The 21,638-nt window shown below is 52.9% G+C and overlaps 2 protein-coding genes across 10 annotated transcripts; one reads left to right on the forward strand and one right to left on the reverse strand.

The window, feature by feature from the left end:
* Nucleotides 1-1,007: 1,007 nt before the first annotated feature.
* GNMT (glycine N-methyltransferase) lies at nt 1,008-4,528 on the forward strand. 2 transcript variants are annotated; one of them, XM_003897611.5, is made up of 6 exons: nt 1,025-1,943; nt 2,857-2,984; nt 3,404-3,520; nt 3,725-3,867; nt 3,970-4,091; nt 4,177-4,528. In XM_003897611.5, the coding sequence occupies exons 1-6, from the start codon at nt 1,738-1,740 to the stop codon at nt 4,346-4,348; spliced, it is 888 nt and encodes a 295-aa protein (XP_003897660.1). In that variant the 5' UTR covers nt 1,025-1,737; the 3' UTR covers nt 4,349-4,528. The 2 variants fall into 2 exon arrangements, with proteins under 2 accessions (XP_009203459.1, XP_003897660.1); XM_009205195.4 differs by having other exon boundaries at nt 1,008-1,943; nt 3,404-3,867.
* A 123-nt stretch (nt 4,529-4,651) lies between these two features.
* PEX6 (peroxisomal biogenesis factor 6) lies at nt 4,652-20,513 on the reverse strand. Of its 8 annotated transcripts, none has more exons than XM_009205197.3 (18): nt 19,365-20,513; nt 15,957-16,120; nt 15,085-15,168; nt 11,311-11,413; nt 11,094-11,227; nt 10,299-10,410; nt 9,715-9,923; nt 8,162-8,357; nt 7,564-7,640; nt 7,314-7,446; nt 7,031-7,236; nt 6,834-6,895; nt 6,472-6,580; nt 6,042-6,158; nt 5,868-5,945; nt 5,583-5,722; nt 4,937-5,114; nt 4,652-4,768 (listed from the first exon to the last, which is right to left on the reverse strand). In XM_009205197.3, exons 1-17 carry the CDS (start codon nt 20,244-20,246, stop codon nt 4,978-4,980), a joined length of 2,943 nt encoding a protein of 980 aa, XP_009203461.1. In that variant the 5' UTR covers nt 20,247-20,513; the 3' UTR covers nt 4,652-4,768; nt 4,937-4,977. The 8 variants fall into 8 exon arrangements, 7 of the variants coding, with proteins under 7 accessions (XP_009203461.1, XP_009203460.1, XP_003897658.1 ...); XM_009205196.3 differs by having other exon boundaries at nt 4,652-4,849; XM_003897609.4 differs by having other exon boundaries at nt 4,652-5,114.
* Nucleotides 20,514-21,638: the final 1,125 nt, after the last annotated feature.

Raw genomic sequence — 21,638 nt, forward strand, 5'->3', positions numbered from 1 at the left:
CCCAAACTTTTGGGCTTACCTCTTTCCCCTGGCTGGCTCACCAGAATATGTTAATGATGGAGGGTGTCCAGGTTCTTGGCATCTTGAACAAACAACTGGACAAAATGCACAAACAAAGCAAGAAAAGAATGAAGGATTTCATTGAAAATGAAAGTACACTCAACAGCAAGCGATCATGAGCATAGGGGCTCAAAGGCCGTGTTACAGAGTTTTTGTGAGTTTAAATACCCTCCTCTTGGGGTATGCCCTATGTAAATGAAGAGGATGAAGTAAAGTTACAATTACAAAGTTATTAATGGTGGGCGTACACCTATGGAGAGGATATTTCCCATTATAACTGAAGTGTGAATTGGCCTTATGTTCCCTGCCTCCAGACGCTATTTTCCTGCCTCATGTGAAAGCAGAGGGTTGGTTTTTTTGTTTGTTTTTTTGTTTTTTTTGTTGAGACGGAGTCTTGCTCTGTCGCCCAGGCTGGAGTGCTGTGGCTGGATCTCAGCTCACTGCAAGCTCCACCTCCCGGGTTTACCCCATTCTCCTGCCTCAGCCTCCCAAGTAGCTGGGACTACAGGCGCCCGCCACCTCGCCCGGCTAGTTTTTTGTATTTTTAGTAGAGACGGGGTTTCACTGTGTTAGCCAGGATGGTCTCGATCTCCTGACCTCGTGATCCGCCCGTCTCGGCCTCCCAAAGTGCTGGGATTACAGGCTTGAGCCACCGCCCCCGGCCTCTTTTTTTTTTTTTTTTTTTTTTTTTGAGAGGGAGTCTTGCTCTGTCACCAGGCTGGAATGCAGTGGTGCTCTCGGCTCACTGCAACCTCTGCCTTCCCAGGTTCAAGCGATTCTCCTGGCTCAGCCTCCTGAGTAGCTGGGACTACAGGCGCGTGCCACCATGGCCCGGCTAATTTTTTTGTATTTTTAGCAGAGACGGGGTTTCATCGTGTTAGCCAGGACGGTCTCGAACTGCTGACCTCAGGTGATCCACCCACCTTGGCCTCCCAAAGCGCTGGGATTACAGGGGTGAGCCACCGCGCCCGGCCAGCAGAGGGTCTTTAGAAGGGTTCTCAGTGATCCAGAAATTGGAAGCAAGGCCCAACTTACACCTTAGGAAGCTCAGGGAAAAGCCTGATGGTCACCTACACGACAGAGGCACATTGGCCTCCAGGTGGGCGGGGAGCATTCTTCCAGCCCCGGCTCCGCCCCGGGCTTGGGTGGACAGACCAGCTTTACCTCCAGAGACTCCCCCTGTCTTCCCTGCATCGGCTGGCTAGACCCACACACTTTGGCTGCACATTCTTTGTTTAGATCTGCTGATGCCTTCCTTCGCTGGGAACGGTCCAGTCCTGCCCGCCTGGCGCTCAGCTCTGTGGATCTGAGGTTTTACTTCCTCTCTTTCCAACCTGGGAGGCGGGGATGGAGTGGCAATCTCATTGCTCCCTCCTCTCCTGGCCCCTCTCGCCTTCTCCTGGAGACCCAGGTTAAGTGGGCAGAGGAATCCGAGGGTCCTCTCCTGCCGTGGGATTGCACAGAGGGCTGGGTCCGCAGGCTGGCTAAAAGAACCTAGCCCAGGATTGCAAGGCAGTGCCCTCCCCGCAGCTGTACAGCCTCGGGCGTCCGGCGCAAAGCCCAGCAGGGGCGTGTCCGCGCGCTTACCTGCCATTGGCCGGGTGGGGCGGTCGGCTGCCTGAAGTGCCTGTGCTATAAGTGCGGAACGAGTGACTGCGGAGCCAGGCGCGGAGCAGGATGGTGGACAGCGTGTACCGGACCCGCTCCCTGGGGGTGGCAGCCGAAGGGCTCCCGGACCAGTACGCGGACGGGGAGGCGGCGCGCGTGTGGCAGCTGTACATTGGGAACACCCGCAGCCGCACCGCCGAGTACAAGGCATGGCTGCTCGGGCTGCTGCGACAGCACGGCTGCCAGCGGGTGCTCGACGTGGCCTGTGGCACCGGGTAAGCCCAGGAGGGGGCCGGGGGCGTTGCATGAGATCGGAGTCCGGCTCAGCCTGTACCTCGCGGCCGCAGAACCACAGGACCGGCACGTCGGGGCGGCCTTTGCCAGTCTGGAATGGGTGGGACACCAGGGCCAGGAGCAGGTACCTGCCTGGCAGAACAGGCACTGCGAGTGCCCCCTGAGGCCAAGGGTTGGGGCAGGGGTGCTCAGGGAGAGGCCACTGAGAAGGGAGACTGAGTGTGAGTGAGGGTGTGGGCAGAAAAGTGAGCGTCCTTGAGGCTGTGGAGCCAGGGCCACGGACAGACTCCAAATATTCCTCCTGTGACGGCCTTGGGCAGTGTTAACAGTTAACATTGCTCAACATTTGCACCTGTCAAGCCAGTGCCAGGAGCTTTTGATACATCAGTTTTTCAAACCCTCACAAAGCCCCATGAGGTTAAGCAGTGATACTCTCTCATTTACTACTGGGGAAGTAAGGGCTCAGCAAAGTAAAAGTCCCTCATACAACATCCAGTGAAGAGGAGCTAACGGGCCCGGGTTGGTTAAGGTCTGTCCTGTGCTCTAAACCACCATGTTCTGCTGCCTCTTGTGCACACCTATTTTAACTTAGAGGAGCCTCAGCTTGTCTGTCTCTCAAATGGGAATAACACTATTTACCTCTCAGGATTGCCATGAGAATTACTGCATATTTGTAGAGTGCCTAGCTCTGAAGAGGCGCCTTAAAAAAAAAAAAAAAAGTTGCCTCGTGGTGATAGGAAATAGATTTGTGAGGTCAGTGGAGAGGGCCTGGGGAGAGGAGGCAGAGGAATGGACTCTGAGAAGTGGAGACAAAAGTGTCCGGCACAGGGTCTCCTGGCCCTCCCAGGCTCCCCTGACTGCCCCTCTCTGTCTCTCTCCACTGGCCCTGCCCAGGGTGGACTCCATTATGCTGGTGGAAGAGGGCTTCAGCGTGATGAGTGTGGATGCCAGTGACAAGATGCTGAAGTATGCGCTTAAGGAGCGCTGGAACCGGCGGCACGAGCCCGCCTTCGACAAGTGGGGTATGCAGGTCTAGCCAGGCCCCCCCAGCCGTCACCAGGAACACTGTTCATTCTGCCTGGGGCTCCTTTAAGTGGGGGTGGGGGTGGAGTGTTGTGTTTTCCTCGGGGAGACAGCAAAATTACTGTAATTTCTCTGAAAAGCAAGGCTTAAGCTCCAGAATGAGACACTGGGTGTGAAGAGCTGGTTTTAACTGTGTTTATGGCATCTTGTCCCTCCCCTCAAAGAAAAGCCCATAAGCACAGAGCCCTCCTTCCAAACCAGGGTTCCTCCTCCCTTGATCCCTCTTCTCTCCTCCCCCTAACTGAACGGGGAGTTTTTGTGTCTTAAGAAGAATCCCAGGCAGGACTGCACTTGGTGGAGGTGGCTGCTACTGGTACCATGGTGCCTCCCTGATTCCTCTTTCCCTTCCTGGCCCCAGTCATTGAAGAAGCCAACTGGATGACTCTGGACAAAGATGTGCCCCAGTCAGCAGAGGGTGGCTTTGATGCTGTCATCTGCCTTGGAAACAGTTTCGCTCACTTGCCAGACTGCAAAGGTGAGAGAGGGTGTGGCCTTGGGCATGGCCCCCGCCTTGAGCTGTACCCTCTTCCACAGACCTCTGGGCACCTGCTCTGCAAAGCAGACTCTCTGCCTCTCTCTGATTTGGCTCTGGCACCCCTGGGGAGGGGAGAGATGGGAGGGAGACTGGTGCTGGGGGCCCTGAGCAGATGGAGCCTTTCTGCCCCTGCCTGGCGCTCAGGGGACCAGAGTGAGCACCGGCTGGCGCTGAAAAACATTGCAAGCATGGTGCGAGCAGGGGGCCTGCTGGTCATTGATCACCGCAACTACGACCACATCCTCAGCACAGGCTGTGCACCCCCAGGGAAGAATATCTACTATAAGGTGGGGCCCTCTGGGATTGGGGGTGGGGGTGGGGTGGAGGGAGGGTCCAGTGGCCCCAAGGTAGGTTACAGAGGCTAACGCAGCCTGCCCCACCACCTACAGAGTGACTTGACCAAGGACATCACAACATCAGTGCTGATAGTGAACAACAAGGCCCACATGGTGACCCTGGACTATACAGTGCAGGTGCCGGGGGCTGGCCAGGATGGCTCTCCTGGCTTGAGGTACCACTTGGCTCAGTGGGGGTGAGGCAGTAGTTGGGGAAGCTGAGGTCACCAGTCCTCATGGTTGCTGGGGGCTCTGTTACAGTAAGTTCCGGCTCTCCTACTACCCACACTGTCTGGCATCCTTCACGGAGTTGCTCCAAGCAGCCTTCGGGGGCAAGTGCCAGCACAGCGTCCTGGGTGACTTCAAGCCTTACAAGCCAGGCCAAGCCTATGTTCCCTGCTACTTCATCCACGTGCTCAAGAGGACAGACTGAGTGTGGCCTCAGCTCCCACAAGCCTCCACCCAGGCACTGCTAGGCTCTGTCTTGAAGATCGGGACCAGCAGCCCCACACCAGGGCCAGCCTCTAGAGCAGACTACAGCTGGGGTGCAGGGATGTGGGTTCCGCAGATGGAAGGGTAAACAATATAGTCTGTGCCTTTTTCAGTTCCTGCATGCCTTGTGTTTATGTCAGAAGGATCAGACTCCCACGATGGCCAGCCCCCCGCCCGCCCCCAGGGCTTACTCCTCCCATAACCCTGCTCTTTCCCACTCCAACCTTTCATGCCACAACACCAGTAGGGGGAGGGACATGTTTTATTTTCAGCCACAGAACTAGCCCTCTTAGGGCCCAATCCCCAGAACCAAGGCCCTGGCCCTCCTCCTGAGCAGATGGGCCTTCCTCTTAAAGCCAACCTGGAAGGAGGGGCAAGTAGGCAGGAGATGTCTCTTGAGCTCTTGCTGCTGTCCCAATGCCACTTTGCACCCCGGGATCTCCTGGAGGGAGGTGGCCTCCAGGTGGGTTGGCAGCAGCCTGAGGAGGAGCCCTTCCCTCCCAGATCTCTCTGTGGGCTATCGAGGTACCTGCAGCCATGCTGAGTGGGGTCCCAGGCCCTGGGGGGCTCCTAGCAGGCAGCAAACTTGTGCTGGATGCGCTTGTACCGGAGCAGCTCCTGTTCACTGACTGATGGTTGCAGCCGGGCGGCAGCCTGCAGCAGGTCCTCCATGGTGAGCATCAATGCTGAGCTCCCTGGCTCCAGCCCTGGAGATGACAAGGTGGGAGGTGAGGCCAGATTCCCCATCCCGGCTAGGGAACAGAGGCTGTGGTCTATGCCCAGGCAGGGGAGAGCCCTGGCTCCAGTCCTGGAGATGACAAGGTGGGAGGTGAGGCCAGATTCCCCATCCCGGCTAGGGAACAGAGGCTGTGGTCTATGCCCAGGCAGGGGAGAGCCCTGGGATGGTGCCTTCCTGCTCAGGGTCTCCTAGATGTCAGTGATCTTCCCTCTGAAATCCAGGACTAGGTTTGTCTCCCACTCGTCTTCTTTTCCTTAAACATTTTTTTTTTTTTTTTTTTTTTTTGAGATGAGGTCTCTCTGTGTTGTCCAGGCTGGCCTCAAACTCCTGGGCTCAAGCGATCCTCCTACCTCAGCTTCTCAAGTAGCTGGGACTCAAGTGCACCCAGCTCCCCACTGGCTTTCTGGTTGACCTCTCAGGCCGGCAAGTGGCTCACCTTCTTCCAGGTCATGAACCCTGCGTTTGAGGGCAGCTGTCATGGCATCAGAGCAGAGAGAGTAGAGGTCCGCACCTGTCAGCTGGGGAGGGCAGCAATCTAGCACGTTTACCAGGCTCACAGATGGCTCTAGCTTGAATCTGTTGTGGGATACGGGAAGAAACAGAGTTGGCATCACCTCCTCCCTCAAAAGCCAGTGCTGACCAGCTCATTCTGCATGTTGCATGCATCCCCTAAGCATCCCAAGGCGCAAGCCCTTTGCAGTCTTCTTTTAACAGGGCATACTTGCGTGTGATGGCACTCAGAACACGTAGCTGGGAGGCCCGGTCCTCGTTTGCCCCCACAAACACCAGCTTGTCAAATCTTTAGGGAGATAGGCAGGTATAAGTTTCAGGGAGCCCAGCCATGAGGGGTGGAGGCACAGAATGAAGGTGGAGGTAAGCAGTACAAGGGGACCACCTGCCAGGCCGCAGAAGGGCAGGGTCCAGGAGATCTGGTCTGTTGGTGGCTCCGATCACAAACACATCCTGAGTGCTGTGCAGCCCATCCAGCTCGGCAAGGAGCTGAGACACCACCCTGGAGTGAAGGGAGCAAGGGCAAGAGTCCTTGGTGTCCCCCTTAGACTCTGCCCCTGCCTGTGGTACCTCTCCTTACAGGCAGTCTCATCAGGGCCCTCCACTCAGCTGTGCCCAGTGTGCCCCTCCAGGTAGGCCCCCATTCTCCTCAGTGGCCCCTGCCCAATTTCATGGCCCCTTTCAGCTTCCATTATATTACCTCAGAACTGAAACAGCAGGAACTTCTATCTCTGGACTCTTGAAGACTGCTGTGAGCTTTCTCATATCCTTCCCACCCTGGACCCCCCAGGCTCCATTCCCACTCAGACCAACACCTGTCCATCACTCCTCCAGAATCTCCACTTCGCCCCCGGCTTGGAGCCAAAGAGTCCAGTTCATCAAAGAAGATAATGCATGGAGCTGCAGCCCTGGCCCTGGCAAACACTGAAGAGAGATTGGGGCCCACAGGAGGGTGAAGCTCGACTTGCAGGGGGTTGAAGTTAGGCAAGAGCAGGGAGGGAAACTGGGGTCTGACAATACAGCACTGGCACCCCAGGTACTAGACCCAGCTGGGCAGGAACGTGACTTGTGGAAAGGAGGACTAGGAATGACCATGAGTAGCCTGGCAGTGGGGGTGGCTTGGGGGCCATCAGGATTTGGGAAGCATGGGAAGCCCTGCCCCTCCCTGCTCACTCACCTTCCCGCACATTCTCCTCACTTTGGCCCACATACATGTTAATGAGCTCTGGCCCCTTCACGCTGAGTGAGAGGATGTAAGAAGGTGAGACCCGTCAGATGCACATACACACAACTGATCTCTCGGGCAGCCCCTCCTGCTCCCCAGCATGCTGCAGCCCCTGATCCACCCGCCATCCTTCCAGGCCCCCTGGCCACCTGAGGAAGGTAAGGCTGCACTCAGTGGCTACTGCCTTGGCCAGGAGGGTCTTGCCGGTGCCAGGGGGCCCATGGAGCAGAAGGCCTGAGCGTCTTAGGCCCAGGCTCAGTAGCTCAGGGTGCTCCAGGGGGAGCTGAATGGTCTCCAGGATCTCCTTCTTCACCTCCTGCAGCCCACCTACATCATGCCAGGACACTGAGGGGATCTAGGAGATGGAAAGTGCATGGTTGGGATATGCTCTTGCAGGGGCTCCTGTCCCACCTCCAAGGACTTGGTCTCCACCTTGGGGGCTCCAACAGCCTGGGAGTGAGCTGTCTGTTGTAGCTCCAGTGCCTGCCCAAAGTCCTCAGCCAGGAGGGGAAAGCCAGCAGCACACAGCTCCCCCTCATCCTCCTCAGTCAAGCCACCTGCCAAACTGCAAAGAAGAACACAGGGAGGCCTCCTCCCCACCAACATCCCATTCCCTTCCTCACCACCCACCCATCTACATCCATTTCCTCTTTCTGCCTTTCCTGGGCCCAACTCCTCTTACCCTAAGTTCTTGATCCTGGTGCAGGCTGCCCGGCTGCTGTGGGTCAGAAGAGCATAGAGATCCCCTACCACAAAGCCCTAGGGAACCACAGGAAAGGCCACATGAGCAGGGCACAGTAGGTAGGAACCTTCAGGGACCATCCCCCAGTTGGAGCAGTTGGAGCAGAGGCCCTCTGTTGATGCCTTAGGGGTTTTTTTTTTTGTTTGTTTGTTTTTTTTTTTTTGAGATGGAGTTTTGCTCTTGTTGCTCAGGCTGGAGTGCAGTGGCGAGATCTCGGCTCACTGCAACCTCCACCTGGGTTCAAGCGATTCTCCCGTCTCAGTCTCCCAAGTAGCTGGGATAGGCATGCGCCACCACTCCTGGCTAATTTTGCATTTTTAGTAGATACGGGGTTTCTCCATGTTGGCCAGGCTGATCTCGAACTCCCAACCTCAGGTGATCTGCCCACCTCGGCCTCCCAAAGTGCTAGGATTACAGGCGTGAGCCACGGCGCCCAGCCTGGGTTTTCTATTCTCACTCACAAGGCAACAGGACTGAGTTCTTGTAACAAAAGCCAGGGACCTCCTAGGGAGGGCCAGTACTCTGCCTTGATACTCACTGCACACCGCCGTGCTAGCTGTGCCAAGTTCACCTCCTGGCCCAGGGGAAGATGGGCAGTGAGGGCCCGCAGGATGCTGAGCCGCTGCCCCTCTGATAGAGCAGGCACCTCCAGCTCATGAGGAAATGCTGTCTGCACATCAGCAGGCAGGTCTTGGGCCCGGCTTGTGGTGGCCACAACCATGAGGGGAGGGCAGCTGCAGACAGAGGAGTGGGCACTGGGGGTAAGAATGTGGTTGACAGCTCCTGTGGACTGCCTTGTCCCAAAGTCAGCACAGAACGGCAGGGAAGTGAGGTGGGTGCTAGGATGGGGTAGGGAGATGAGCACCTACCCCAGTTCCTAGATGGGGGAACTGTGTTTCCCCATCACATTGAGTGCAGAGGCTTTTTCTTTAACCAACTGTTCCCCAATAAATGCTAAACCACAGACTCCTCCCTCTGGATCCCTTTAAGACACTGAGCTCAGGGCTGTCTAGAGGGCAGCCAAATGGGTGGTAGATGACTGAGAAGTCACTGAGGGGTGAGAGAAGGGAGGAATGAAAGGCTGAAAAGTAGGAGGGCTGCTCCCCCTGCCCCCGTTTTTGTTTTTCTTTTTTTTTTTTAAGACTGAGTCTTGGCCGGGCGCGGTGGCTCAAGCCTGTAATCCCAGCACTTTGGGAGGCCGAGGCGGGTGGATCACAAGGTCAGGAGATCGAGACCATCCTGGCTAACATGGTGAAACCCCCTCTCTACTAAAAATACAAAAAACTAGCCGGGCGTGGTGGCGGGCGCCTGTAGTCCCAGCTACTCGGAGACTGAGGCAGGAGAATGGCGTGAACCTGGGAGGCGGAGCTTGCAGTGAGCCGAGATCGCGCCACTGCACTCCAGCCTGGGTGACACAGCGCGAGACTCCGTCTCAAAAAAAAAAAAAAAAAAAAAAGACTGAGTCTTGCTCTTGTCGCCCAGGCTGCAGTGCAATGATGCGATTTTGGCTCACTGCAACCTCCACCTCCTGGGCTCAAGCGATTCCCCTGCCTCAGTCTCCCAAGTAGCTTGGATTATAGGCGCCTGCCACCACACCCTGCTAATTTTTGTATTTTGTGTGTGTGTGTATGAAGGAGTCTCACTCCGTTGCCCAGGCTGAAGTGCAGTGGCGCGATCTCGGCTCACTGCAAGCTCCACCTCCCAGGTTCACGCCATTCTCCTGCCTCAGCCTCCCAGTAGCTGGGACTACAGGCGCCCGCCATCACGCCCGGCTAAGTTTTTTTTTTTTTGTATTTTTAGTAGAGATGGAGTTTCACCATGTTAGCCAGGCTGGTCTTGATCTCCTGACCTTGTGATCCGCCCGCCTTGGCCTCCCAAAGTGCTGGCATTACAGGCGTGAGCCACCGCACCTGACTTAATTTTTGTGTTTTTAGTAGAGACGGGGTTTCATCATGTTGGCCAGGTTGGTCTCGAACTTCTGACCTCAGGTGATCCACCCACCTTGGCCTCCCAAAGTGCTGGGATTACAGGCGTGAGCCACCACGTCTGGCCGGCCTCCTCGTTTTGACAGGCCCAGCTCTGTATAAATACCTGTTGAGGGGGTCCTCATCAAGGAGGAGGTGACGCAGCGCAGCCACCACACGGGCATCCTCACCCAGCCCATCGCGGTCCCGGCCCAGAAGGTCCACGGCTGTGAGCAACAGCACTGCAGGCCGGCAGCGGCGGGCCCGGGAGAAGATGGCCTGCAGTTTTGTCTCCACAGCCCCACTACTGTCTGCGCAGAGGCTGGAGCAGGGCACCTGGGGAGGGGATCCCAATGGGTCTGTGAGCAAGGGGCAAGCATGACAAAGGCAGGAGAATAAGGGGAGGAGGAGTCGGAAGATGTGAGCCATCTTTTTCTCTGGAGGGCAGGGATGGGGAAGATACCCTGGCCAAGTCCTACGTCTTTTTTACCCTATCCCATTCCCTGGACTGTCCACCACTATCTTGCAACCCCCTTCTTCTTGAAAGTACCTCTCCGCAGCTGAGCATCATGGGACTATGCCTGACCCACTGGGCTGAAGTGTTAGGGTCTGTGAGTAGACAGAGGAGGGAGGGGAGAGGAAGCAGCAGAGAGGGAGAACCTGAGCTAGGGAGGGGAAGTAGTTGGGATTCTACTCTCCAGAGACCCTCACCTTCAGTAAATGGAGCCCAAGTTGACTACAGGCAGCAGCAACTACTGTGGTCTTCCCACAGCCCGGGGGCCCCCGTAGAAGGACACTGCTAGTTCCTGTCAGCAGGGCACCCCTGCAACCAGAGAACATTCATCTCCTTCATTTTGCCCAAACTTTAGAGTCCCCAGTAACACAGGGTCCCTTGAATCTATAAAGCAGACACCCTGTTTTTCTCTCCTTGAGCCTCGCCTACCCCAGGCCAGGGCTGTTGCCATGTAGTGAGGCTGTGTCTCCCACATCACCTATGGTGCTCTGGCCGAGGCATCCAGCATATCCAACAGCCAAAGACTAATTAATTCCCTTTGGCATTGCTGTGCTGCCAATAAAACCTCAACTGTTTTGACTGGTCTGAATGGTATTGAGAGGCATTGTGGTGGCACTGGCGGCGGTTGGGGGTCTGCGTCCACACCTGGGCCACTGATATGGGGAGTTGTGTCCTTCAGGGCCAGGGCAGTAAAGTCCAGGATTGCTAGTGAGCTCCCCAAGGGGAAAGGCAGTTTCAGAAACAGATGCCCCTGCTGGAGATTCTTCCTCCAGAGCCAGTCCTGGAGGACAGAGGTTATCCCAGGAAAGGAGCGTGGGAATTGGCTTACAGAAAGGAGTAGGCTGGTGGCCTGGTCTGGACATACTGGTTTGAGGAAGGTCCTCCCAATCCCACTCTGTCCAGTTCATTAGGAACTACCCATTTGGCTGCTGCTCCTCCAGGGATGTTCTAGCCAGGCTTTTCTCACACCCTGGGGTGATGACCTCACTCACCCTGGCTGGAGGCGAGGCTTCAGGACAGCACAGAGTTCAGACACCAAGGCCTCCAAGCCTGGAGGAGACAAACTGCTCCAGAGAGTGGATTTCTCTGAAGGAAGCCATGGAACAGGGCTCAGGGTAGAACCCACCTGTGAAAGGTAGGAAAAAGCTTTCATTTCTAAAAATTGTTTCTACCCCCTGTGCTGGTCTACACCCATCCCTGGGGCCTCACCATGTACAAGGAGGTATGGGTGGTGTCGGCCAAGTAGGCGCTGGCTGGCCCATCTGGAGCTTCCCCAGCTGTTTTCTTCACTTTAAAAAACATTTCCCGCCACCTGCAGGAAAAAGGCCCAATGAACCCCAGACGCAGAGTCCAAAAACGCCCCCTCCTCAAGGACAAGGTTTCTCAATCACAGAAGACAAACAAGAGCACCACAAGTGCGTGTCCCGAGTCATGGTGGGGAAAAGGAATGCAGATGGACTTTCTCCTCTTCCTGACAGGCCATACACACCTTGAGGGCAAGAGCTATGCCTGTCCCTCTGCATCCCCCATGACAGCCATGAGAGCTCTGAGGGGGTGTGTTTCTCCAGGCATGTGGCCTACCCACCACACCAATGGGAGAAGCCGCTGCTGCACTAAGCAGTGGATCATCTGATTATTTCCACTGGCTTCAGTCTCTCCCTCAAATACACAGCCACCCAGGCCCCAAAAACCCCAGGGGGAAGGGTCCCTTGGCTCTTATTCAATAATCCACAAAATGTCATTGCACGTAGAGTCCTTAATGCCATCTGATGAATAACGGTTCTGTATTCTGGCTGCACACTAGAATTATCTGTGTAACTTTAAAAACTAAATATTTCTCACATATTATGTGATTCCATTCAGTAGAACAGCAGTTGTCATCGGCTAGGAGGGAAGCTATAGGGAATGACTGGTAATGGGTGCAGAGTTTCTTTTTAAGGTGTTGAAAATGTTCTGGAATTAAACAGTGATGTTTGTTGGTTGTACAACCTTATCAATTAAAAAATTGAATTATATACTTTAAAAGCATGGTATTACAGTGTGTGAATTTTATCTGTTTTTAAAATTAACCTTTCTCCTTCCTTTGTGAAGAAAAAAAGCACAGGCTCTAGCCTCACCCTGATTCTGCTCCAATAGATCTGGGGTGGGGCTTAGGCATCTGTATTTTTTGAAAGCTTCCCCAGCAATTCTGATGCAAAACCAGGGCTGTGCAGTCGTTGGCGAGTATCATAGTGAGTTAGGGTTATTCAACCTACTAACAGGGAAGAGGATGGGTAGCAGGAATAGCTACTAACCCAATTTTCCAGATAAAGAAATGATGAACTACTTCCCTCTTTAATCCTCGGGCAGCAAGGCAACGACAGAGCCAGGCTATAACCTAGTCCTCTTTAAGATCCAATCAGGCTGCAAATTCCTCTGCTCACACTGCCCCACAGTCTCCAAGCTGCTCTCTCTAGCAACAAAGGGGTGTGAGAGTACAGCAAGGTGGAGAGGGAAGCATACCAGGTTAGTATTATGAAACTCTTCTAAGTACTATAGTAAACCTAGAACATCAGGAAGCCTGAATCTGCCTATAATTAATTATAAATAGATGACAGTGGGCCTCTAACCTAGGATCTCCATCAAGTTCAACAGCTGAGTCATAGTGTGTATGACTCAACATGGAAGCCCTGCATAGGAATGAGATGGGGGACAGCACTGTGGCGTAGGGAGACACTACCTTCCTCAGTGGAGGGTGGTTGGACCACCTCAGTGAATAGAAAGGCCAGAGCTCTGGACCCTATGTGGACACTGCTAAGGAACACTGGGCTGTGCTCCAGCCAGCCAGATAGGTGATAGTGGAGCTGGCTCCCATGCAGCCTGGTTTGGGGAAGTGGAGCACCAGGGACAGGATGGAGAGGCTACACCACCAACAGTGGAATTCCTTTGCAGGGCTCACAGGAACTTCTGCAGGGCTTCCCTTCTCAAGCCCAGTGCAGCTTAAAATGCTCACCTGTATCTGTCCTTGGACCCACTGGTTTCCTTGCTTTCCTTGCGGGGGAAAGAACTATGTGCTCAGCACTCAGGAGGAAAGCAGGGTTCTACAGAGTTGAGACAATAGAGAACTGGCTTGCCAGCCTGTCTCATGAGGTTCTAGTGTCTATTTTCCTTTGAAAGTACAAAGAGTGGGGCATTCTGTAGTTTTCCTACTGAAAGCTAGCTCAAAGACGTTTGCTAAATTTAAGACAGGAGATAGAGGTGGGAAGTGACTGCTAAGTGCCAGCCTGGCATTTTCCACCAGACTCGTTGTGTACTTAATCTGAAAAACCTTGAAGAGGTGACCTGGAGCCTAAATGGGGTTACACGGGGCACCACTACCCTGAGATTGGGGGTACTGAGCAGTAGCCAGAACCAAGCACTGGATATTGACCAGGGATGAATCAGGCACTCCAGACAAGGACTCTCTCTCCTGGCAGAGGACCCAGGCTGGCTATGCCACAGACCTTGGACATGAAGGCTGTTATGCATGGGTTAGTGCATCTATCAGTTGTGCTCTCCTTCTAGTAAATTGCTACAGGAAATGAGTTCAGAATACAGGGAATGCTGGGATACAGGGCTACACATTTTCCTCCCTATGCATAAGGCTAAAGCAGTGTCTCAATTCTTTGCCTCAACATTTTACATGGAACCTCTGTGGTCAGAGTCAACAGCAGGAGAAAAGCTGGATTCCTTATTTTGGGTTCTTGGCTCGGTTATGCTCTATTTCTCATTCTCTGTTGATAGGAAAGGGTAGCCCTCTCAAAAACAATAGAAATCCCTCTTTCCCGTTTTCAGAGATAGGATTGAGAAGTAGCTTGTGCACACTCCATAGTTAAGGCAGAAATCAGAGCCTGTATATCCTTATGTTGAGATATGGATGGTATGGCCCAAGTCTTGGTCCAAACAACACCAAGGCTGAGAATGGAAAGGAAGGAATCCCGTCTTGGTCTAGGCCATTAAATTCTTCTTTAAAATAAATAAATAAATAAATAAATGAGATGGTCTTGCTGTGTTACCCAGGCTGGAGTTCAGTGACGCGATCTGGGCTCACTGCAACCTCCGCCTCCCAGGTTCAAGTGATTCTCCCGCCTCAGCCTCCTGAGTAGCCGGGATTACAGATGTCCACCATCACACCCAGCTAATTTTTGTATTTTTAGTAGAGACAGGGTTTCACCATGTTGGCCAGGCTGGTCTTGAACTCCTGACCTCAAGTGATCTGCCCACCTCAGCATCCCAAAGTGCTGGGATTACAGGTGTGAGCCACCACGCCTGGCCTAAACTCTTCTTAGTGCTTTGCTTTACACAGGGTCACCAGTCAGTTTGAGAATAAACACCTCCCAAAGCCAGCAGTGAGGGTTCTTTTTGTTTGGTTGTTTTTTGAGACAGTGTCTAGCTATATTGCCCAGCCTCCCGAGTAGCTGGGATTACAAGTATGCGCCACCATGCCTGACCGGTTCTTAACCTTTCTTCAGTCATACACTTGTTTGGGAACTGAAGGACTGGTGAATTTTCTCTCCAAAAAAATGTACACAGACTTGGGGTGAGTTGCGCACAACTGTAATCTCAGCACTTTGGGAGGCCAAGGCAGGGAGATCACTTGAGCTCGAGTGCGAGACCAGCCTGGGCAACATGGCGAAACCCTATCTCTACTAAAAATACAAAAACCAATAGCTGGTTGTGATAATGCAAACCTGTAGTCCCAGCTACTATGGCAGGGGCAGTGCTGAGGTGGGAGAATCACTTGAGCCATGGAGGTAGAGGCTGCAGTGAGCTGTGTTTGCACCACTAAACTCCAGCCTGGGTGACAGAGCAAGATCCTGTTACACACACACACACACACACACACAGTACATGACAACAAAATCCTCTTGGGCACAAATTACATATGATTTGCAGGGAAGGGACTGTAGAACCCATGCAACCAGGTTACAAATCCCAGCTATAGGACAGAAGGCAGCTGCATACCTGGGCAGTTTCTCTGGACTTCCTTCCAGGATCTCTACTTGCCCAATTGTTGGCACACACAGAACATCCCCTTCCTGGACTACCCTGCAACACAGCAGTGGCCCTGGTCAGGTCACAATGGGAGTAATGAGCATGTGTTCATTACCACAAGCCCACCCCCAACATGCAGACTACTTCCACCCAGAGATCTACTGCCCACCCAGAGATCCCACGCAGTTCTCCAAGGAACAAGTCAGACTTAGGATGAACTAGGGGAAATGGTGGAGAGACTAGAAAGGGGGATCAGAGACAGATGAGAGGCAGAGCAGGATCCTGGCTCTTTTGGAGCCCTCTTTGATCAAAGGTGTCTCTGTTTGGAATGTCCAAATTAACCTCATGGTTCCGATTTCTCTTCTGTGGTCTCCCTGATATACCAAGAGGCACCTACCACAATCTGTCTAAAATGTGGCTTCTTTTTTTTTTTCTTTTTGAGATGGAGTCTCACTCTGTTACCCAGGCTGGAGTGCAGTGGCGCGATCTCGGCTCACTGCAAGCTCTGCCTACTGGGTTCACGCCATTCTCCTGCCTCAGCCTCCTGAGTAGCTGGGACTACAGGCGCCCACCACCATGCCCCGCTAATTTTAGTTTTGTATTTTTAGTAGAGATGGGGTTTGGTCTCTACTAAACCCCAGGATGGTCTCAGTCTCCTGACCTCATGATCTGCCCGCCTCGGCCTCCCAAAGTGCCGGGATTACAGGCGTAAGCCATAGTGCCCAGCCACAAATGTGGCTTCTTTTAACCAGGGCCTCTGGGGTACCTGATTCTAAGGCATGGGATAGGAGGAATGTGATGAGGGTGAGATGCTATCCTCCTTAAAAGGTTAGGTAGCTAACCTGGGTATCTGAAAGTGCCGGTAAAGAACACCGTCATAATTTCCATTAGTGCTGTAGTGGGGAGAAGACACAATTTCGATGTATAACTCTCTGGCAAATGGAGGCCCAGGCAGCAATGAGCAGCTTCCTTTGTCTTCAGGGGCGATGGAGCCTTCCAAATACCTCTATTAGAGAAATAACCGCCACGTTATAACCTTCTCCTAAGGGGGCAGGCTCTAACCTGTCTCTTAGCAGCCAACATGTCTATTTCCATCCTGTCTTTCCCATAACCACAAGGCTTGTGGAAGGTGGCACCTGAGGTAGCAGACCTGAAAACCTCTCCCTCTAATGGGTACTAGGAAGAGAATGTCACCTCCTATCCCCACTCTGGCTCCAAAAAATTTTCTTGGTAAAGATAACCTTTCTGTGACACCTTTAACTTGGCCCAGAGCCTGTGAAATGGTAAAGACATTTATTCCCACAAGACCTATGAGTGACACCAGGCACCCACTGGGATTAACATTAAGTGGTCATTAGTGGGGAACCTCTGAATTCAGGCTGTGGGAAAAGCCGAAAGTGTTTGTTCAGTGGTTGGTTGGTTCAATGAGCTCTACTCTTGAGTACTCCAGTAGTTTTTCCTCCATTCAGGAGGAAACCTACATCCACTCCCTTTCACATGTATCTTATATCTCTACCTGACATCCCATAGTATTAACTGGCTGCTCTAGTATTGCCCAGTAGAACTCCCTACAATGGAATGGTCTATATCTGCATGTGCTATTGAGCACTTGAAATGTGGCTAAAAAGATAAAACAAAACAAACAAACAAAAACAAAGAAATGTAGCTAAAGCGACTAAAAAACTGGATTTTAGTTTTGTTTTGTTTTTTCTCTTTTTTTTGAGACTTTTGCTTTGTTGCCCATGATGAAGTGCAGTGGCACAGTCTTGGCTCACTGCAACCTCTGCCTCCTGGGTTCAAATGATTCTCCTTGTGCCTCAGCCTCCTGAGTAGCGGGGACTATAGGCATGCATACTACCATGCCGGGCTAAATTTTGTGGGTTTTTTTTGTTTTTTGAAACGGAGTCTCGCTTGTCATCCAGGCTGGAGTGCAGCGGCACAATCTCGGCTCACTGCAACCTCCACCTCCCAGGTTCAAGGGATTCTCCTGCCTCAGCCTCCCAAGTAGCTGGGACTACAGGCATGTGCCACCACACTCGGCTAATTTTTTTTTTGTATTTTTAGTAGAGACGGGGTTTCACCGTGTTAGCCAGGATGGTCTCGATCTCCTGACCTTGTGATCTACCCTCCTCGGCCTCCCAAAGTGCTGGGATTTAATTTTTGTATTTTTTAAAATAGAGATAGGGTTTCGCCATGTTGGCCAAGCTTACTTTATTTAGTTTTAGCTAATTTAAATTTTAAAAGCCACAAAGTGGCTGGTGGCTTCCACATTGGACAGCACCATCTAAACCATATATCTAGGTCCTTAATTGAACACTGCTGTATTTGTCCCCCTAAACTTAACTTTTTTTCTTTTTTTGAGACAGAGTCTTGCTCTGTCACCCAGGCTGGAGTGCAGTGGTGTGATCTGGGTTCACTGCAGCCACCACCTCCCAGGTTCAAGCAATTCTCCTGTTTCAGCCTCCCCAGTAGTTGGGTTTACTGGTGTGCACCACCATACTGGGCTGATTTTTGTATTTTTAGTAGAGACAAGGTTTCACCATGTTGGCCAGGCTGGTCTGGAACTCCTGACCTCAAGTGATCTGCCTGGCTCAGCCTCCCAAAGTGCTAGGATTACAGGCATGAGCCACTGCGCCTGGCCTTCTTTTTTTTCACACAATGAAGGTTTATTTTTTTGTCACTCTTATGTCTGTTATGGTGAACTGGTGCCTCCTTACTCAGTAACCTATGAAAATGGAACAACTATTATCTGTTCTACAACTTTCTTCCTGAAGTAAAGGCAGAAACCAAAAACTTCCCTTGGATGTATTTAATAAAATATTAAAATTAAATACCAGGCACCAAAGATAATAAAGACTCCTTTCCTTCAAGGTATTTACAATATATAATTGGGGATTAGACAGATTATGTAATCATAACAAGATAGAATAAAATAAATACCATAAAAAAGATAGAAAATGCTATAGGAGGAAGTGCTAAATTTGTGACTGCGAGATCATGAAAGGCTTTGTGACAAAGGTGTCATCTTCAGATGGCTCTTGAGGGAAAGAACGGTAGGATTTTAACAGATGAGGCTGGAATAATAGGAAACAATTTGAAGTCAAGGATAAGCATGAGCAAAAGCAGAGACATCATTCTCCATATTATAAAGCACAATACCTAATACATTGTAGCAATTCAATAAACTAATAAGATTGAGTAGATTAACATACACACCTGAAACCTCACTTTTTTTAAAATTTTGACACAGAATTTTTGCTCTGTCGTCCAGGCTTGAGTGCAGTGGTGTGATCTGGGCTCACTGCAACCTCCGCCTCCCAGATTCAAACAATTCTCCTGCCTCAGCCTCCCAAGTAGCTGGGATTACAGGCAAGCACCACCACACCCAAACCTCACCTTTCACCTGAATGAATGAAAGCCTTTTGTATGCCCCACTACATTATGGAGGCTTATATTTTGATTATAGAAAATGCATAAACAGGCCTGGTGCGGTGGCTCACACCTGTAATCCCAACACTTTTGAGTGGATCACCTGAGGTCAGGAGTTCCAGACCAGCCTGACCAATACAGTGAAATCCCGTCTCTACTAAAACTTACAAAAATTAGCCGGCGTCGTGGCGCGAGCCAGTAGTCCCAGCTACTCGGGAGGCTGAGGCAGGAGAATCGCTTGAACCCGGGAGGCGGAGGTTGCAGTGAGCCGAGATCGCGTCACTGCACTCCAGCCTGGGCGACAGAGCAGGACTCCATCTCAAAAAAAAAGAAAGAAAAGAAAGAAAGAAAAAGAAAATAGATAAATGAGGCTAAGAAACATTATTATTATTATTATTTTTGAGACGGAGTTTCACTCTTATTGCCCAGGCTGGAGTGCAATGGTGCGATCTCGGCTCACCACAAGCTCTGCCTCCCGGGTTCAAGTGATTCTCCTGCCTCAGCCTCCCGAGTAGCTGGGATTAGACGCATGCGACACCACGCCCGGCTAATTATATATTTTTTATAGAGACGGGGTTTCTCCATGTTGGTCAGGCTGGTCTCGAACTCCTGACCTCAAGTGATCCGCTGGCCTCGGCCTTCCAAAGTGCTGAGATTACAGGCGTGAGCCACCGCGCCTGGCTAGAAACATTATGTTCAAAGTCCGGGATAATATGGAGCACGAGTCATAAATGCTACGGCTCTAGTCTTCCAATTCACCTAAGACACAGAAGAGGGTATAAGGGAGAGGAAGCACTCTTGACCTCAGTCCTTTATCCTACCTGAATTCTGAGCTCTCCCACTTCCAGGGGGTCACAGCCAAGATTAAAAGCCAAAGTGGCAGGGACGAGCGCCAGTCCGTCAGCGAGGGGCTCTCCCAGCTGCCCAGAGCCGGGTCCCAGTCTATCAGAGAGGTCCCAGCGAGGTTCTAGGACCTGCACCCTGGCCAAATGCGGCCGTGAAGTGTTCGATGACTCTCCGGCCCGGGCCACCCACACCCATTCGCCCTGGAAGAGGCCAAGGCCACGGAGACAGCTCCGGCTCACCCCTAGTGAATCTCCAGTCCCTCCCAGAACTCCCTGGAGTCGCCGGACTGTGCCAGAAACCGCAAAGGAGGACACCACGGGCGGGGGTGGGGGCCGACTGCTGTCCCCAGACTCTGGGCACAGTCTGGCCCGCCCGCGGAGCTCAGTCACAGCCAGCCGAGTCCCTGGGCCTAGCAGCCCTTGCAACGCCGGCCGCGTCTCCAGCACCCGCGGTCCGGGCACTGGGAGGGTCTCTCCGCGCCTCACCAGCAGCGGCCCGACTCGTGGTCCGAGCCCAGGCCCCAGTGAGGTGCCAAGCAGTGCCCAGCCTAGCGCCGGGGGCCGCCGCACCGGCCGCGCCCGCACCCAGGCCCCGGAGCCTAGTGCCAGGAGCCGCAGCAGCGCGCGGCTAACCAGGAGCTGCGGGGGCCCGGGACCCTGCTCTTCGGTGCCCGCGCCCGGCCCCTCCAGGGCTGCCACCAGCAGCGCCGGCCCTGCCGGGCTCTCCCCTGCAGGTCTCAGGGCCAGCACCAGGCCCAGCCCCGCCGCCGGCCACGGGCCCCCGGGCGGCAGCAGCACTGCCAACGGGGGTGTCTCGGTCGGAAAGGGCTCCAGGACCCGCAAGACAGCCAGCGCCATGGTGACAGGAGACCAACGAGGAGGGTGAAGGACCGCGGCTTCCGGAGCCAGCGAGCTAGACCACTAGTGTGCGCGAGCGCCGCTTCCGCTTCCGTCAGGGGAGGCCGGAGGAAAAGGGGAGGGGCGTCGGGTGCAGCGAGCTTGTTCTGAGAGGGTAAGCTGCGCCCCGAGGCAGATTGGTCTGCGTCGTGCCTCTATGGCAGTAACGTTCATCACTGCTGTTGCGTAGCATTTACGCATGCGCCCTTTGAACCTGTGCTTAAGGAATTTATCTTTGCCTTCTACGGAAGTAATGTAACTATCTTAACTATCTTTCCTCGTAGCATGAACCTAACAGTTTATTGACTGATAAATGAACAGTCAGCATGCTCAGGATGACTGGGCCTAGTGCTGGGAGCTCTAGGTGAAATATTTCAGAAGGAGTCCGCCCCTCTGCGGAACTCTTGCAGCTTCCCCTGTGGAACTGTGAGCACTGAGGTTTGAGGGTTGCAGAAAAGGTTGCAGGAGGGAGTAGCAGGATTAGAAAACTGTCTCACACCTGCTTATAGGTGTATAGTGGCTGCTGAGTGAATTACTAGATGTGATTCATATAGCCCTGGAGTGCTTGGTGCCACCACACATGTTCCAGCACATCTGGCACAAAACCCATGTTCCAGGACTTCTTGCCCTGTTCGTTGTCCTTTTTGTTTCACTCCCACCAAACTTGACGACAAAGCAGCTTCCTTTCTTCACCTCCCAAATCCTTGCAGATTGGAAACCCATTCACTTTCTATCGTAGAGCGGGGCAGGCAGCAGAGCAGGCAGAAGGAAAGGAGTTGAGCTTCTGTCAGCACGGCACCAACAGTCGACTTCCTGCCTGTTCTGTTACATAGATTCCATCCTCTTCACCTCCATTCTTCTGTACAAGACACTCAGCTAGTGGTAGGCCACATTTCCTTTTTTATGGAGACAGGGTCCTACTCTGTCACCCAGGTTGGAGTGCAGTGGCACGATCACTGTTCATTGCAGCCTCCACCGTCCCAGGCTCAAGTGATCTCCCATCTCAGCCTCCCCAGTAGCTGTAGCTGGGACCACAGGCACACGCCACCATGCCCAGTTAATTTGTTTTCTTTTTTTTTTGAGACGGAGTTTTGGTCTTGTTGCCCAGGCCAGAGTGCAATGGCACGATCTCAGCTCACTGCAATCTTAGTTTCCCAGGTTCAAAGAATCCCCTGCCCCAGCCTCCCAAGTATCTGAGATTACAGGTGTGTGCCACCACACCCAGCTAATTTTGTATTTTCAGTAGAGATGGGGTTTCACCATGTTGGTCAGGCTGGTCTCGAACTCCTGGCTTCAAGTGAGCCACCTGCTTAGGTCTCCCAAAGTGTTGGGATTACAGGCATGAGCCACTGC

Source organism: Papio anubis, chromosome 6, assembly GCF_008728515.1.
Source record: "Papio anubis isolate 15944 chromosome 6, Panubis1.0, whole genome shotgun sequence".
In the NCBI taxonomy this organism is placed as follows: Eukaryota; Metazoa; Chordata; class Mammalia; order Primates; family Cercopithecidae; genus Papio; species Papio anubis.